Source organism: Bufo bufo, chromosome 10, assembly GCF_905171765.1.
Source record: "Bufo bufo chromosome 10, aBufBuf1.1, whole genome shotgun sequence".
Lineage (NCBI taxonomy): Eukaryota > Metazoa > Chordata > Amphibia > Anura > Bufonidae > Bufo > Bufo bufo.
This window is the reverse complement of record NC_053398.1, coordinates 53,313,811-53,330,997: the sequence shown is the minus strand read 5'-3', so window position 1 is coordinate 53,330,997 and position 17,187 is coordinate 53,313,811. Positions and strand designations below refer to the sequence as shown.

At 44.3% G+C, this 17,187-nt stretch overlaps 1 protein-coding gene across 1 annotated transcript in view; it reads left to right on the top strand.

The window, feature by feature from the left end:
• The first annotated feature begins 2,672 nt into the window (after window positions 1-2,672).
• Window positions 2,673-17,187, top strand: part of LOC120980918 (solute carrier family 22 member 6-A-like) — a 164,982-nt gene continuing 150,467 nt past the window's right edge. The window contains exon 1 of the mRNA XM_040410296.1: window positions 2,673-3,190. Within this exon, the coding sequence (XP_040266230.1) occupies window positions 2,825-3,190 (366 nt within the window). The 5' untranslated portion in view covers window positions 2,673-2,824. The remainder of the gene's footprint in view (window positions 3,191-17,187) is intronic.

Sequence of the window (17,187 nt, the reverse complement as noted above, 5' to 3'; positions counted from 1 at the left end):
GGCGCGATGACGTCATCGCGTCGCCTGCGCCGGCCTCTGATAGGCTGCCGGTCTAGTGCCTGCAGCCTATCAGAGGAAGGGAAAGGGACACACCTCTCCCTCCCCTGCCGCACAGCCATCTGTATCGCTGTCCTGAGGACGGCGATACAGATGACTGGAGATGAGCGACTGGAGAGTAGCCATAGGCGGCCCCCCCTATCATGTGCCAGTAGCCATAGGGCCCCCCTATCATGTGCCAGTAGCCTGAGCCCCCCATCAACATGTGCCAGTAGCCATAGGCGGCCCCCCCCTATCATGTGCCAGTAACCATAGGCGGCCCCCCCTATCATGTGCCAGTAGCCATAGGCGGCCGCCCCCTTTTATGTGCCAGTAACCATAGGCGGCCCCCCCATCATGTGCCAGTAGCCATAGGCGCCCCCCCTATCATGTGCCAAGTAGCTATAGGCGGCCCCCCCTATCATGTGCCAGTAACCATAGGCGGCCCCCCCCTATCATGTGCCAGTAGCCATAGGCGGCCCCCCGCTATCATGTGCCAGTAGCCATAGGGCCCCCCTATCATGTGCCAGTAGCCATAGGGCCCCCCTATCATGTGCCAGTAGCCTGAGCCCCCCATCAACATGTGCCAGTAGCCATAGGCGGCCCCCCCTATCATGTGCCAGTAACCATAGGCGGCCCCCCCCTATCATGTGCCAGTAGCCATAGGCGGCCCCCCCCTATCATGTGCCAGTAGCCATAGGGCCCCCCTATCATGTGCCAGTAGCCATAGGGCCCCCCCTATCATGTGCCAGTAGCCTGAGCCCCCCATCAATATGTGCCAGTAGCCATAGGCGGCCCCCCTATCATGTGCCAGTAGCCATAGGCGGCCCCCCCTATCATGTGCCGGGTAGCCATAGGGCCCCCCTATCATGTGCCAGTAGCCTGAGCCCCCCATCAACATGTGCCAGTAGCCATAGGCGGCCGCCCCCTTTTATGTGCCAGTAACCATAGGCGGCCCCCCCTATCATGTGCCAGTAGCCATAGGCGCCCCCCCTATCATGTGCCAAGTAGCTATAGGTGGCCCCCCTATCATGTGCCAGTAGCCATAGGCGGCCCCCCCTATCATGTGCCAGTAGCCATAGGGCCCCCCTATCCTGTGCCACTAGCCATAGGGCCCCCCCTATCATTTGCCAGTAGCCACCAGTATTGTACAGAAAAAAAAACAAAAAAAACCACTTATACTTACCTCCTTGGCAGCGATGCGATGCAGGCCTTTTCCGGCCTGTGTCCTGCGCTGTGTACGGCTCAGGGCTCAGGTGGCGCGATGACGTCATCGCGTCACCTGCGCCGGCCTCTGATAGGCTGCCGGTCTAGTGCCTGCAGCCTATCAGAGGAAGGGAAAGGGACACACCTCTCCCTCCCTTGCCGCACAGCCATCTGTATCGCTGTCCTGAGGACGGCGATACAGATGACTGGAGATGAGCGACTGGAGAGTAGCCATAGGCGGCCCCCCCTATCATGTGCCAGTAGCCATTGGGCCCCCCTATCATGTGCCAGTAGCCTAAGCCCCCCATCAACATGTGCCAGTAGCCATAGGCGGCCCCCCCTATCATGTGCCAGTAACCATAGGCGGCCCCCCCTATCATGTGCCAGTAGCCATAGGCGGCCACCCCCTTTTATGTGCCAGTAACCATAGGCGGCCCCCCCATCATGTGCCAGTAGCCATAGGCGCCCCCCCTATCATGTGCCAAGTAGCTATAGGTGGCCCCCCCTATCATGTGCCAGTAGCCATAGGCGGCCCCCCCCTATCATGTGCCAGTAGCCATAGGGCCCCCCTATCATGTGCCACTAGCCATAGTGCCCCCCCTATCATGTGCCACTAGCCATAGGGCCCCCCCTATCATTTGCCAGTAGCCACCAGTATTGTACAGAAAAAAAAAAAAAAAAAAAACACTTATACTTACCTCCTTGGCAGCGATGCGATGCAGGCCTTTTCCGGCCTGTGTCCTGCGCTGTGTACGGCTCAGGGCTCAGGTGGCGCGATGACGTCATCGCGTCGCCTGCGCCGGCCTCTGATAGGCTGCCGGTCTAGTGCCTGCAGCCTATCAGAGGAAGGGAAAGGGACACACCTCTCCCTCCCCTGCCGCACAGCCATCTGTATCGCTGTCCTGAGGACGGCGATACAGATGACTGGAGATGAGCGCTTCCACAATGGAAGCGCTCATCTCCGTCTGATACTGACTGTCCTGCCTGCCTAAAGTTAGTTGCGGGCTGGCGCGGGGGGCCCCTAAGGACTCGGGGGCCCAGGGGCAATTGCCCCCCTTGCCTCTATGGAAGCGCCGGCCCTGTTTTAGGTATGGGGAGAATGGAATTCTTAATTTTCCCTGCCTCAACTTTCTTACTATCTCAGTTCCGTCCTTTTTTGTCAGGGGAGATGGGAGATCACATCGCAAAGGGGTGGGAGTTTAAGAGTGAATGGGGGGGTTAAGGAAATGTAAATTATAATTTTGTATTTATTTTTTATGGAAATATTATTGTTCAATACAAAGAAGAATTTTCCAAAGGAAAAAGAAAATCTAGTGTCACATTTTCAACTAGTAATGTTTTAACCAGCCTAAAATTAAAGTTTACAGAGATGACGATGTAGTGTGAGGGGTGATTAGTTCCCATTATATTAGAGCAGAATTTCACAAGGACAATCAGCACCGTCTTATACCTCTTACACAGTGCCAGTATTGGTAGAGAGCATCAGTGTGGGAATTCTTAGGAAGAAGGAGCTAAGACTGCTCTGGCACATAAGGTTCTTTTTTCTTTACTGTCCAGAATATAATATAGAAAGGGAACTAGAATGGGGTTTAATGACCTCCTAGAAATTGTTGGGGGGCTAGGGAGATTTCAGGTGATCAACACTACTGTGCTTCTGATCCCCATGTTATTTATGGCCTGTCATAACTTTCTCCAAAATTTTTCTGCTGCAATACCGACCCACCGCTGTTGGATACCAGGTGTGGATAATTCTACAATTACTTATAACCAAAGTCAATTGGCTGCCTTCATACCACTGGATGAGGATCAAAATGCCAAGAGCTGCATGCGGTTCACAAATTTGGAGCCTTCTTTCTGGACAAACGGTACTTTCAAGAAGGACAAAGAAGTTTGTAAAGATGGCTGGGTCTATGATAGGAGTGTCTTCTCTTCTACTATCGTCACTGAGGTATGTGAGCCTGGGTTCCTTTCCTTCCCATATTGCCAGTATTCCTTTCATGTAAATTCCACGCAGATACATACCGTAAATACTTTTTTATGGTTAATCATCCTTTAAAATATGTTTTTTTTAGTTCTCATGTGGCAGTAAGCACTATCATTGAGTCAGACTAAAATGCAGGCAGATTCACAGACCGGCTGAAGGTGGCCCGCCAGCAAGAACAGTATTTAGCCCCCCCCCCCCCCCCCTTATAGCTCTCTAACAAACCACTAGTAATTGTGGATCTGATGTGGACCCATTCATTTCAATGAGGCCCAAAAAAATGGGGACAGCATCCATATGTCCATTCCTCAGCCCCACAAAAAAGAACATGTCCTATTCTTGTCTGTTTTGCATACAAAAATAGGTGTTGTTAAAATGGGTCCTTAAAAAAAGTGGAAGCAACACGGACGTCATCCAGATTTTTGCGGATCCACATTTTGTGGACCGCAAAATACATACTGTCACGTGAATGCACCCTAATAGATGATACTAAGCTGCTTCAATGTGGGCCCTTGTGTAGCCACACAGGTTGAATATATGGTGTATTTGCCTTTGGCATGAAAGGAAAAGGAGATTTGTCACATTAAAAGATCAGGGCACAAGCCCCAGGTCTAAATCTCTAACAGATGGGGGAAGAGTCACCAGTGAATCTCATTAACAAAATAGTTGCACCTCAGGGTAAAGAAAGAAACTATTCTGATACCTGGATCCTGCACATTCTCTATATGCTTATTCAGTGAAAAAAACTGTAATGTTTTTACCCTCCATGTCACATGCAGGGATATGTCAGATGGAATAATCCTGCATATGCAATGGGTGCCTCCCCCCAGGGCCCTCCTATATCGCGTCCCAGGTGATGAGTGGTATAGTGCGGCCTAAATGTCTCTTTATGTGTCACGGTGCTCCTACCTGGATACAGCTGGACCCCAGACTTTGGCTCCGAAGCAATAAAAGGGGGGAATAATTGAGGAATTGGAAAGAATAACTTGAGTCCAGACCTTGAGATGAAGTTCAATGGCAGCTTTACTTTGAATAAACGTTTCTTCAAACAGTTTCAGACTTTGTCTTGGTTCCAGCAGGCTTTAGCATTAAACTGGCAGCCAAACTCAACTCTGCTATAACTGTTTCTCTCTGACTCTGCTGTACTGACAGGCTAGCTGTATAACTCAGCTTCTTCTGTATACTGCACTTCTTCTTTGTAGTCTGACTCTAGGTTATGCCAGGGAACTTTCCTCCTGGCTCCTGAGGCTTCAAGCTTTGGCCTCCATGGCCAGCATTGCTTAAGGTGCTCTGGCTGGCGTGGGCACGTCCAGCAGAGACATGCCCCTGCACACCCTTCCCCTGTCTAGGAAAGACCAGACTGCAACTAACTGGTCCCCACCCTTCCTGCAGGAAATAGCCCACTCCACTACAGAGGGAGGGGGCAGGGGGGTTAGAATGGAATGGAAAGTTCCATTCTATCTAAGTACAGCTCTGCCGTATTTGCTGCCACCTGCTGGTGAACCAGGTATTTTACATTAACAGTTACATAACAACATTATTAGGAAGTGTGGAGGACCTGGAAGTAAATGCATTAGATGACATGAGGTTAGACCAATAAAGACAGTAGCAGGGTGCAGTAGTAGTAACACCACTCTGGGTGTTACATATACAACATTACAAATAGGTGGAAGTTAAAGGGACCGTGCAGTGGCATCATATTGATTACCTACTCTAAGGATAGGTGATCAATATCGCAGATCTGCAAGGGTCTAACTCGGCACCCCCGCCAATTAGCTGTTTGAAGGGCCGTCTACATTGTAGCGGTGGTACAATGTCATTACAACTGCTCGTCCTTATCTCCTGAATATTGATGAGCAGTCCTGAGAATAGGCCATTAATATTATGCTATTGCACAACCCCTTTAACCTCTTAACGTATAATGCCGTACATGTACGGCATTATGAGCGACCAATTTTATGGAAGCAGCTGCTGCTGTGCACCGAGCTGCAATGACAGGGAATGACGATCCTGCTGAACCCCGTCGTTTAACTCTTCAGATGCCACAATCAATGCTGATCATAGCATCTGTGGAGTTACTGAGCCCCCGCAGTGAAATTGCGGAGCTCTGATCAGTTACCACGGCAGCCTGGACACTGCCTTGACACTGCCATTAGGGATGAGCGAATTGACTTCAGATGAAACATCCAAAGTCGATTTGCATAAAACTTTGTTAGAATACATCCGAAGTCGATTCGCTCATCCCTAGCTGCCATGGTAAGTTCCCTGCTGCTCTGTGCACGATGCACAGTGCAGCAGGGACAGTGTAAAAATCCTATTTACCCTAATAGATTTCTATTAGGATGAATGGGACAAGGGATCAAAAGATCCCAGGTTCTAGCCCCCTAAGAGGGCTAATAGTTAATAAAAAAAAGTTTAAAAAAGTTGGGGGGAAAAATAAAGTTACGTTTAAAATCCCCCCCCCCCCTTCCCAATTTTACATATACATATAAAAATATTTTTTGCGTCCAAAAATGTCTGAACTATTAAAATATAAAAAAATCCTGTGCTGTGAACGCCATAACGGGAAAAAAAAATAAAAAACATGGGATTCGCAATTTTTAAGTCATCTTGTCCCTTCCAATAAATTTCATATCAGTGATCAAAAAGACATACCGTACATACCAAAAATGGTACCAATCAAATGTACAGTTTGTTAAAGGAATTATCCCAGGACTAATGTAAAAAATTTAAATCAGACATCATATAGTACATGACAATGTCTTTCTAACAAAGATAGAACCAGCCCTGTACCTCACATGGGTCCAGAGATCTCCCCATTCTTTGCTGTGCTAGATTTATATCACGCTGACAGCTCAAGGAGAGTGTAGAGAAAGAGATGGCTTCGGCAGCATTCCGCAATATCAAAAATACTTTAATCGTACCTCCAGACACAAATGGCAACGAACGTTTCGACTGTACACCAGTCTTTGTCAAGCCTAATGACATAAATTCTGATAGGCATATATATACCCCCCTCACATAAAATACACACCCCGTTACATCATTAGTGCAAATCACTGCATAATAGGGTACACATGTTCATACTTCAACTTACAGCTAACGACATGTCCATCGAGCTCGTGTAGTTCGCCTCGGCGTTCCCTTATCTGCAATGCGCAGCCGCGTCTCAATCCATTTACAACCCGGAAGTATCATGCGTCGCCATGGCACCCGGCGGCGCACGTGTATCTAGCCAATGAGCTGCCAGAGGCCCCCACTGACGTCACAAACTGCGCGTCCACCCCGCGACACTCACCCAAGTGCGCACGCCCGTGCGTCAATGGCGTGGGTCACATGAGGTACGCAGCCAATGATAACACAGCGCAAGCACCGGCGCCATGACAACGATGACGCCACGGTCAACGCTGCTTACTATGAACTAAATAAGTGCTATCCGTATCCCAAGTGGACAGGTCTGTGCACTATATGGACCACACCGATGATTGCCTGATTATAGAGGGACATCAGACCGGACTGTACATATTCATAATCATAACAGACATAGAGAAAATACATATCATAACAAGTGTGGTGCCCAGCAACCACACATAGCAATATGAACAGTGTATCCCATGTATACATCACATATGGACCATCATCATAGCACTTTGACATATAGATTGGGGACTGATCCCCCGGGGATGCGCTACATGTATGTTAAAATCATGATGTCCCTATACTAAGAGGACAAAACAATGACAAATATCAATCGATGGATGAGACATTAAACTCTAGATTCAAACCAAAAGGTTGAAGGGACCTAAGGGTATGGATCCATTTAAGTTCCTTTTTCCTCAGGATTCCCTTCCTGTCCCCACCCCTTCTCAAATATCCCACGCTATCGATAGCCCGAAATCTCAATTGATTGATGGAATGTTTGCAATCAATGAAGTGTTTTGCAACTGGTTTGTCGAGTGCACCTGTTCTTATTGTGCTTTTGTGTTTGTTAATTCTTTCCCTCAATTCCATCGTGGTCTCCCCCACGTAGATCAAACTACACGGGCACTGTATCATGTAAACCACATCTGTGGACTTACAAGTGTAGTGACCTTTGATCTTAAACCGTTTACCACTGTAAGGATGTGTAAAACCGTCACCTTTCATGATGCCACCGCAGTTGCAACAGGAAAGGCAAGGGAAATTACCATTCCTCAGTGGTGCTAGTCTTTTCTGTCTTTCGATGTCCTTACCCCCTATATCCGCCTTCACCAATCTATCCCGTAGGTTGGGGCTCCGTTTGTATGCCATCATTGGGGGAACTGAAAATTCAGTGACTGCAGGCAATCCTTTCTGCAGGATCTGCCATTCCTGTCGTAGGATGGTGGCTATATTGCCGCTATCACTCCCAAAGATGGATACAAATGGAATTCGGGGGGTCTCCTGTTTTTGTGGTTTCCTTACCAAAGTGGAACTACGTTCCATAGATGTAATCCTATGCTTGGTACGGTTGATCAATTTGGTGGGATAACCTCTCTTACTGAACTTATCGCACATCTCATCCACCCTAAATTCAAAGAGAGTGTCATCTGATACGATGCGACGTACCCTAAGTAATTGACTCCACGGAAGGGAGCTTACCATATTCTGAGGGTGACTGCTATCATACATTAACAAGGTGTTCTTGTCTGTAGGTTTTTGGAAGAGATCAGTACAGATCCTTCCATTGTGCACCTGAATTCGGACGTCAAGGAACTGCAGCTCACGGGCAGAATGCATCACGGTGAACTGCAGGTCCCGGACCCCAGAATTCAGGTGCGCATGGAACTCATCCAACTCAGGTACAGTCCCCATCCAAAACAGGAAAATGTCGTCGATGTAGCGCCACCAGCACAGGACTCTCTCAAAAAATGTGGAGCGATACACCAGCCGATCCTCGACCTCCGCCATGAAGATGTTTGCATAGGTGGGGGCCACATTGGACCCCATCGCCACACCCCGCTTTTGCTGGTAGAAGGTGTCCCCAAAGAGAAAATAATTTCTCCTCAGGACCACCTCCAGGAGGGCGAGGATCAGCCGGCGCGCCCCAGGAGAGAGCCCTGTGCCGGCCAGGGCCACATCGACGACATTTAAACCATAAGAGTGATCAATGGATGTATACAGGGATACAACATCAAAACTCACAAGCAAAAACTCCGCCGGCAAGTCAAGTGAATTCAGCTTTGTCAAGAAATGGCCAGTATCACTGATATAGGAGGGGCCGTGGTCGCGTGGATCCGCAACACTTTGTCCAAAAAGATGGATACAGGATTAAAGATGGAACCCCTGCCTGACACTATAGGTCGGCCAGGGGGATCCACAAGACTCTTGTGGATCTTTGGTAATACATATATCACAGGGGTGATCGGATGGCTCACACGCAGAAAGCTATTTAGTTCATCATCAATGATTCCTTGACTGAGAGCCTCATCCAATAACACCCCTATGATATCTGCTATGTCCCACCTCGGATCTTTACTCAACATCTCATAAACATTATTATCTCCTACCTGTCTTTTGATCTCATCAATATATTTACAGGTGTTCATCACGACCACGGCGCCCCCCTTGTCAGCTGGCTTGATCGTCAATTGTTTATTATGTTCCAGTTCAAGAACAGCCCGTCTTTCATCTTGAGATAGGTTGTGTTTGAACTGGTGGGTACCCTCCACCCTCAATTGATCGATCCGTTTCCTGACAAAAACGATATAGGTTTCAACCACATGGTTGTTTTGCGGTGGTACAAAGTGACTTTTATTGCGTGTAGCGCACCCGTGGGTGTACCTTAGAAGTGGAATAGTAGGTTCAGATCTCTCTTTGCTCTGGTGAACTCCCTTTTTCTTCCCCAATACTCAGACACAGTTTATATGAACAATGGGCCCGTTTATTTTCAACAATGTGACCCTAAACAAAATAATGGTAAGCAGTCAAACTTGCACAGAATATTACTAGTTATAAAATTACTGCAGTATTACATGCAATGCGCGGTCAAACAGCTTCTTACACAAAAATCTCAATCAATTACACTTTTCTCCACAGGGTGTCTCTATAACAAGTTTCACTGCAAATGATGAGAGTAAAACAAATGTTAGATATTGACTCTAATCAAATGAAAATACAACAGCTGAGTATATTAAACCCTGTAGAAGGCTTCCAACGCTTAAATATACCCAAAGGAAACACAAATATAGTCCCAGCGTTAGCAGAAAAGAAAAAGGAAAATAGTTGGCAGCTGCATGCGTTGGGGCCCGTCTTCTCGGTTAAATATTTATAGCAATGGTGGACAGTGTAGCTCACTTGTGTAGGAAAATCCTTAACTGGTGTCCAAGTCCAGAACCTATGATTCCCTGCACTTTACTAAGCTATATGATTCAGAACGGGGTCCTTAGGCTCTTAAGCATTTGCCTTGTGAAGATTTCAATATCAGCATGAAAAAATATACATTAGGAGAGTCCACACAGTGTCTTCCAGACACACAGCTTATATCAATGCAGCTGGAGGTGAATGCAGGGTATTAGTTTGTGTTGATCTCACACTCTCCTGGATGCAATGTTCATAATACTTTAGTATGGTGTGCAGATCTGTTACCTCTGAGAGCAGAAAATGCCAGCAACTCACTACCATTTAGTCTTTCTCCTTCCAAGAAACAATCCACTCTCTCTCTGGTCCCAGTGCAGTATACAGCTTGATCTTCTGTCTGGCCAGACAATCCAGTAACTCTCTCTTGAACTGCATCCACAGCATCCTTTTCCAACCTTCCTCACACATCCAACAAAACCCTCCCCCTCAGGAACTGTCCTCTCCAAACTTGGTTCCTAGTGTGACACAGCAATCTTTTCTAAGTACACCCCTAGTGGGCATAACTGTGCACTGCAACTAATGAGGGAAAGAAAAGAAAAGGTTTAGCATTAAACATCATCATTGCACAAAAAGCTATGGCGTGTTACATGCGTAATTCGAAGTTTTTACACATTAAGGTATCAGTGGACACATCAAGTTGACTGACAGGTACATCAATATTTCTAACTGAAAAAAAGGCCTTTAATCTCAAACGTCTAAAGAACTTTTGTTGTAAATGGATTGAGACGCGGCTGCGCATTGCAGATAAGGGAACGCCGAGGCGAACTACACGAGCTCGATGGACATGTCGTTAGCTGTAAGTTGAAGTATGAACATGTGTACCCTATTATGCAGTGATTTGCACTAATGATGTAACGGGGTGTGTATTTTATGTGAGGGGGGTATATATATGCCTAGCAGAATTTATGTCATTAGGCATGACAAAGACTGGTGTACAGTCGAAACGTTCGTTGCCATTTGTGTCTGGAGGTACGATTAAAGTATTTTTGATATTGCGGAATGCTGCCGAAGCCATCTCTTTCTCTACACGTATACTATTTGGCCTGATGGATCAAGGGCCTACGGTTAGGCTGCTGCATTGATACAGACGCATTATCCTGAGACCGCACAGTGCTGCTTCTACACTACTATTTAGCTCAAGGAGAGTGTCTCTTCTGCTGCAGCTGAGGGGGTGTGTCCATGTTCTCCCTATCACAGCTCAGGAGGCAGTCAAAGGATGGAACTGAGCATGTGCGGCCATCTCAGTAAGCCAGACAAAGAAATAACATAAAAAACAAACAGCAGGTGGCGCGATACAGATACATTTTATTGAATAACTCAGTGGCTTTGCAAAAATTTTAATTACATGCAAGTACAAAAGTATTCAGATCCAGGTGCTGGTTTGAAAACTGTAGAATATTTTTCATGGGACAACCCCTTTAACTCCTTAAGGACCGGGCTCATTTTCACCTTAAGGACCAAGCAATTTTTGCAAATCTGACCAGTGTCAATTTATGTGGTGCGGTCTATTTTAAAATATAACGTTTATTTACTGTTCTTTAAAAATATACGGGAAGACAAAAAAAGAAAAAAGAAAATGCCGGTGTAGCCGATACAAACAGCAACACTCTATCCATCTAAGCTGAACAAAGGAACATAGTTACTTATACTAGAGTTCTCCGGTGTAGGATTGACAGGGAACTGTCATCTGGTTATATTTCCAGCAAACCGGAATAGGGAAGTAGATTAGGAATTATTCCTTAGGATGGAGTGGTAGTTACATGAAGAAAGAGAGACTGCAAATACAAGCAGTCATCATTAAGAAATGAAATACTGATTGCTGCCAAGCACAAGTGCACTCTAATTTTAAGACATTTTCTTTTTTCTTTTTTTGTCTTCCCGTATATATTTTTAAAGAACAGTAAATAAACGTTAGATTTTAAAATAGACCGCAAACGGGAATCCATTAGCCATTTGGCTATCTGAACCAGAAATAATTTAAATCCCGGGTCCAAGGGTCCCTGAAGGGGAATTTATGTGGTGATAACTTTAATACGCTTTAACTTATCCAGGCCATTCTGAGATTGTTTTTTCGTCACACATTGAACTTCATGACCCGGTTGAAATGGAGTAAAAAAAATTCATTTTTATTTATAAAAAAATACCAAATTTGCCAAAAGTTTTGAAACATTTGCAAATTTTCAAGTTTCAATTTCTCTACTTCGATATAATACATAATCATACCTACAAAAATAGTTATTACTTTACATTCCCATATGTCTACTTCATGTTAGGATCATTTTGGGGATGAAATTTTATTTTTGGGGGATGTTACAAGGCACTTTGTGAGGCTTACATAATAGAAACCACCGAAAAATGACCCCATTCTCGAAACTACACCCCTCAAGGTATTCAAAACTGATTTTACAAACTTTGTTAACCCTTTAGGTATTCCACAAGAATTAATGGAAAATAGAGATACAATTTCAAAATTGCACTTTTTTGGCAGATTTTCCATTTTAATAATTTTTTTCCAGTTACAAAGCAAGGGTTAACAGCCAAACAAAACTCAATATTTATGGCCATGATTCTGTAGTTTACAGAAACACCCCATATGTGGTCGTAAACCGCTGTACGGGCACACGGCAGGGCGCAAAAGGAAAGGAATGCCATACGGTTTTTGGAAGGCAGATTTTGCTGGACTGGTTTTTTGACACCATGTCCCATTTGAAGCCCCCATGATGCACCCCTAGAGTAGAAACTCCAAAAAGTGACCCCATTTTAGAAACTACACTCCTCAAGGTATTCAAAACCGATTTTATAAACTTTGTTAACCCTTTAGGTGTTCCACAAGAATTAATGGAAAATAGAGATACAATTTTAAAATTTCAAATTTTTGGCAGATTTTCCATTTTAATAATTTTTTTCCAGTTACAAAGCAAGGGTTAACAGCCAAACAAAACTCAATATTTATGGCTCTGATTCTGTAGTTTACAGAAACACCCCATATGTGGTCGTAAACCGCTGTACGGGCACACGGCAGGGCGCAGAAGGAAAGGAATGCCATACGGTTTTTGGAAGGCAGATTTTGCTGGACTGGTTTTTTGACACCATGTCCCATTTGAAGCCCCCATGATGCACCCCTAGAGTAGAAACTCCAAAAAGTGACCCCATTTTAGAATCTACACTCCTCAAGGAATTAAAAAACCGATTTTATAAACTTTGTTAACCCTTTAGGTGTTTCACAAGAATTTATGGAAAATAGAGATACAATTTTAAAATTTCACTTTTTTGGCAGAAACTCCAAAAAGTAGAGTAGAAACTCCAAAAAGTTACCCCATTTTAGAACCTACGGGATAGGGTGGAAGTTTTGTTGGTACTAGTTTAGGGTACATATGATTTTTGGTTGCTCTATATTACACTTTTTGTGAGGCAAGGTAACAAGAAATAGCTGTTTTGGCACAGTTTTTATTTTTTGTTATTTACAACATTCATCTGACAGGTTAGATCATGTGGTATTTTTATAGATCAGGTTGTCACGGACATGGCGATACCAAATATGTATACTTTTTTTTTTTTTTTTGTAAGTTTTACACAATTATTTCATTTTTGAAACAAATGTCAATAGTCTGAGAGCCATATTTTTTTTTTAATTAGGCGATTATCTTGGGTAAGGTAAGATTTTTGTGGGATGAGATGATGGTTCTATTGGAACTATTTTTGGGTGCGTATGACTTTTTGATCGCTTGCTATTACACTTTTTGTGATGTAAGTTGACAAAAAATGGAATTTTTTACAACGTTTTTTTATTTATTTTTTACGGTATTTACCTGAGGGGTTAGGTCATGTGATATTTTTAGAGAGCAAGTTATTACGGATGTGGCAATACCTAATATGTATACTTTTTTTTATTTATGTAAGTTTTACACAATGATTTCATTTTTGAAACCAAAAAAATCATGTTTTAGTGTTTCTATATTCTGAGAGCCATAGTTTTTTCAGTTTTTGGGCGATTATCTTAAGTAGGGTCTCATTTTTTGGGGGATGAGATGACAGTTTGATTGGCACTATTTTGGGGTGCATATGACTTTTTGATCGCTTGCTATTACACTTTTTGAGATGGAAGGTGACAAAAAAATTGTTTATTTAGCACAGTTTTTATTTTTATTTTTGTAAGTTTTACACAACAGCTTTTTTAAAACAAAAAAAATTATGTTTTAGTGTCTCCATATTCTGAGCCATATTTTTTTTTATTTTTTGGGCGATTGTCTCAGGTGGGGGGTTAATTTTTTGCGGGATGAGGTGACGTTAGATTCGTTCTATTTTGGTGGGCATACGCCTTTTTGGTTGCTTGCTGTCGCACTTTTTGTGATGTAAGGTGACAAAAAAAATGGTTTATTTAGCACAGTTTTTTTACGGTGTTCATCTGAGGGGTTAGGTCATGTGATATGTTTACAGAGCCGGTCGATATGGACGCGGCGATACCTAATGTCTTTTTCCCCCATTTTTTTACCCATTTTTTTTAACTTTATTTGGGGAAAATGACGTTTTTGTTTATTTTTACTTGAAACTTAAAATTTTTGGGGCGTAAAACTTTTTTTTTGCAACTTTTTTTCACTTTATTTTTTGTCCCACTTTGGGACTTCAACTTTTTGGGGTCTAATCCCCTTTACAATGCATTCCAATACTTCTGTATTGGAATGCATTGGCTGTATGAGTAATACAGTGTGTATTACTCATACAGCTTCCCGCCTGTGAGATCTAGGGGGCTGGATCTCACAGGCTCGTCACCGGAAGGCAGCGCCGATGCCTAAGGCCCCTTTCACACGGGCGAGATTTCCACGTGGGTGCAATGCATGAGGTGAACTCATTGCACCCGCACTGAATCCGGACCTATTCATTTCTATGGGGCTGTGCACATGAGCGGTGATTTTCACGCATCACTTGTGCGTTGCGTGAAAATCGCAGCATGCTCCTCTTTGTGCGTTTTCCATGCAACTCAGGCCCCATAGAAGTGAATGGGGTTGCGTGAAAATCGCAAGCATCCGCAAGCAAGTGTGGATGCTTGGCGATTTTCACGCACGGTTGCTAGGAGACAATCTGGATGGGGACCCGATCATTATTATTTTCCCTTATAACATGGTTATAAGGGAAAATAATAGCATTCTTAATACAGAATGCATAGTACAATAGGGCTGGAGGGATAAAAAATTATTTTAAATAATTTAACTCACCTTAATCTACTTGCTCGTGCAGCCCGGCTTCTCTTCTGTCTTCATCTTTGCTGTGCACAGGAAAAGGACCTGTGGTGACGTCACTGCGGTCAGCACATGGTCCGTCACATGATCCATCACCATAATATTCCTCAAAGAAGAAGACAGAAGAGAAGCCGGGCTGCGTGAGCAAGTGGATTAAGGTGAGTTAAATTATTTTTTATTTTTTTTAACCCCTCCAGCCCTATTGTACTAAGCATTCTGTATTAAGAATGCTATTATTTTCCCGCCGGGCGGCTGTGTTTGGAAATACACATGACGTACCGGTACGTCATGTGTCCTTAAGTACCAGGACCTCATGCCGTACCGGTACGTCATGTGTCCGCAAGAGGTTAAGCAAAAAATAAACCCTCATACAACTCTGTAGACCAAAATATAAAAAGTTATGGCTGTCAGAATATTGAGATGTAAAGAAAATGTAGATTTTTTTTTCAAAAGTTTTATTTTTTTTTAAAGTGAGTTCAATGCCAGGGTCTCCTGCTGCATTGAACTCACTTGTACCTTCTGTGCGTGCGCCGGATAACTTGCCCGGCACCCTCACTCGCAGTGCGCCTGCGTCCCTTATTCAATGCCAGCGACTCCTGCTGCGCCTGCGTCGGCTCGGGAGGATCGGGGACTGTAAAAGCCGCCCAGCCAGTGAATAATAATGAGCTGGGCGGCGCTAGGAAGCGACAGTTGAGGCGCGGCTGGGCACAAAGGTAGGAGTAAAAACGCCCCTTGGGCATAAAGAGATGTGAAAAACCGCCCCTTGGGCTTAAAGGAAGGTGATTGACAGATGATTATAAAGTTGTTTTTACATGGTAAAATGTGGACAGGGGGTACTCTTATATCATTGTAATACACTTTAATAGACCTATGACTGCATAGGAATAACTAAATATGTTTATCGGGCCTGTCAGTGTCCCTTTAAACAGAATATTAACTATACAAGTTTGGTATCGCCACAATCCTATTAAGCCACAGAATAAGGACGTCATGTCATTTTTAGCGCACAGTGAACGCTGTGATTTCAAAAGGCCAAAAACCTTGGCTGAATGGTGTTTTTATTTTTTTTATTTTACCCCACAAATAATTTTTTGCCTGTTTTTCAATACAATACATGGTAAGTTAAACGAAGGCATTAAAAAATGCATCTTGTCCTGCAAAAATAAGCCCTCATATTGCTATGTGAACGGAAAAATAATGGAACATGGGAAGGAAAAATCACAAATGTAATAATGAAAATAGGCCTGGTCAGCTTGTGGTGCGTTTTTTTGCTGACACTTTTCTGCCCTTTTTTTGTGGCGTGTTTTTCTATATAAGTGAGTGACCTGCAATTTTTATGGCTTTTTCCCTATAGAGAAAGAAATGTATAAAACACCAGAAAAAATGCCAGACCTCCAGCATGCTGCGTTTTTGAATGAATGCAGAGAGACAAATTATGCTACCTAATGAACGACAGAAGCAAAATAACACTTTTTTGTCCTACATTTCAGATTCCCTATTGACCTTCTAATATGGAGCTGATATTTTTACCACACACACAAAAAAAAAACTGTGAAAAAAGCAGGTGCAAAAAACAATAATTCAAATGTGCAGAAAAAAACTGCAAAAACATTAAATTCTAGCAATTTATTATTACAAACTTCTATGGATTCTATGGAAGTGATTATATTAAATACACACTCTTCCTTTATTGCCTGTGCAACATGCCAGGGGATAGGTATGTGAGTGTACTAGTGATGAGGTGCCGAGGATAGTAGTAGTCACAGTTCAGTTGTCCCCTGGGTGGGCAGTGCAGTGGATGGGAAGACAGCACTAAATCCCCCAGGGCACTTTCGGTTGCAGGGAACACCAGCCAGATGTTTGTTGAGGTGCCCTTGATGGTAGTAGGTATGCTTAAGGTGCTTTGGTGGCTGGGCCCCTAGTTCGTGACGCCAGCATCGTAAGGTGCAATTAAGAAATGGAGCAGAAGAATGAGGCAGTAGTTAAACCAAACAGGAACTTTACTTGTCAGATGGCAAAAAGGTAAGGCCCCCTGCATACGAACGTGTGCTTCCCGTTGCCGTATTGCGGACCGCATTTGCGGATCCGCAATACCCGGGTGCCGTTCCGTGGGCATTCCGCATCACGGATGCGGACCCATTCACTTAAATAGGTCTGCAAATACGGAGATGCGGAATGGTGCGGAGCGGAAGCATGGAACGGAACCCTATGGAAGCACTACGAAGTGCTTCCGTGGGGTTTCGTCCCATACTTCCGTTCCGCAAAAGGATAGAACATGTCCTATCTTTTTGCGGAACGGCCGGATCGCGGACCCATTAAAGTGAATGGGTCCGCGATCCGCTGCGGCTG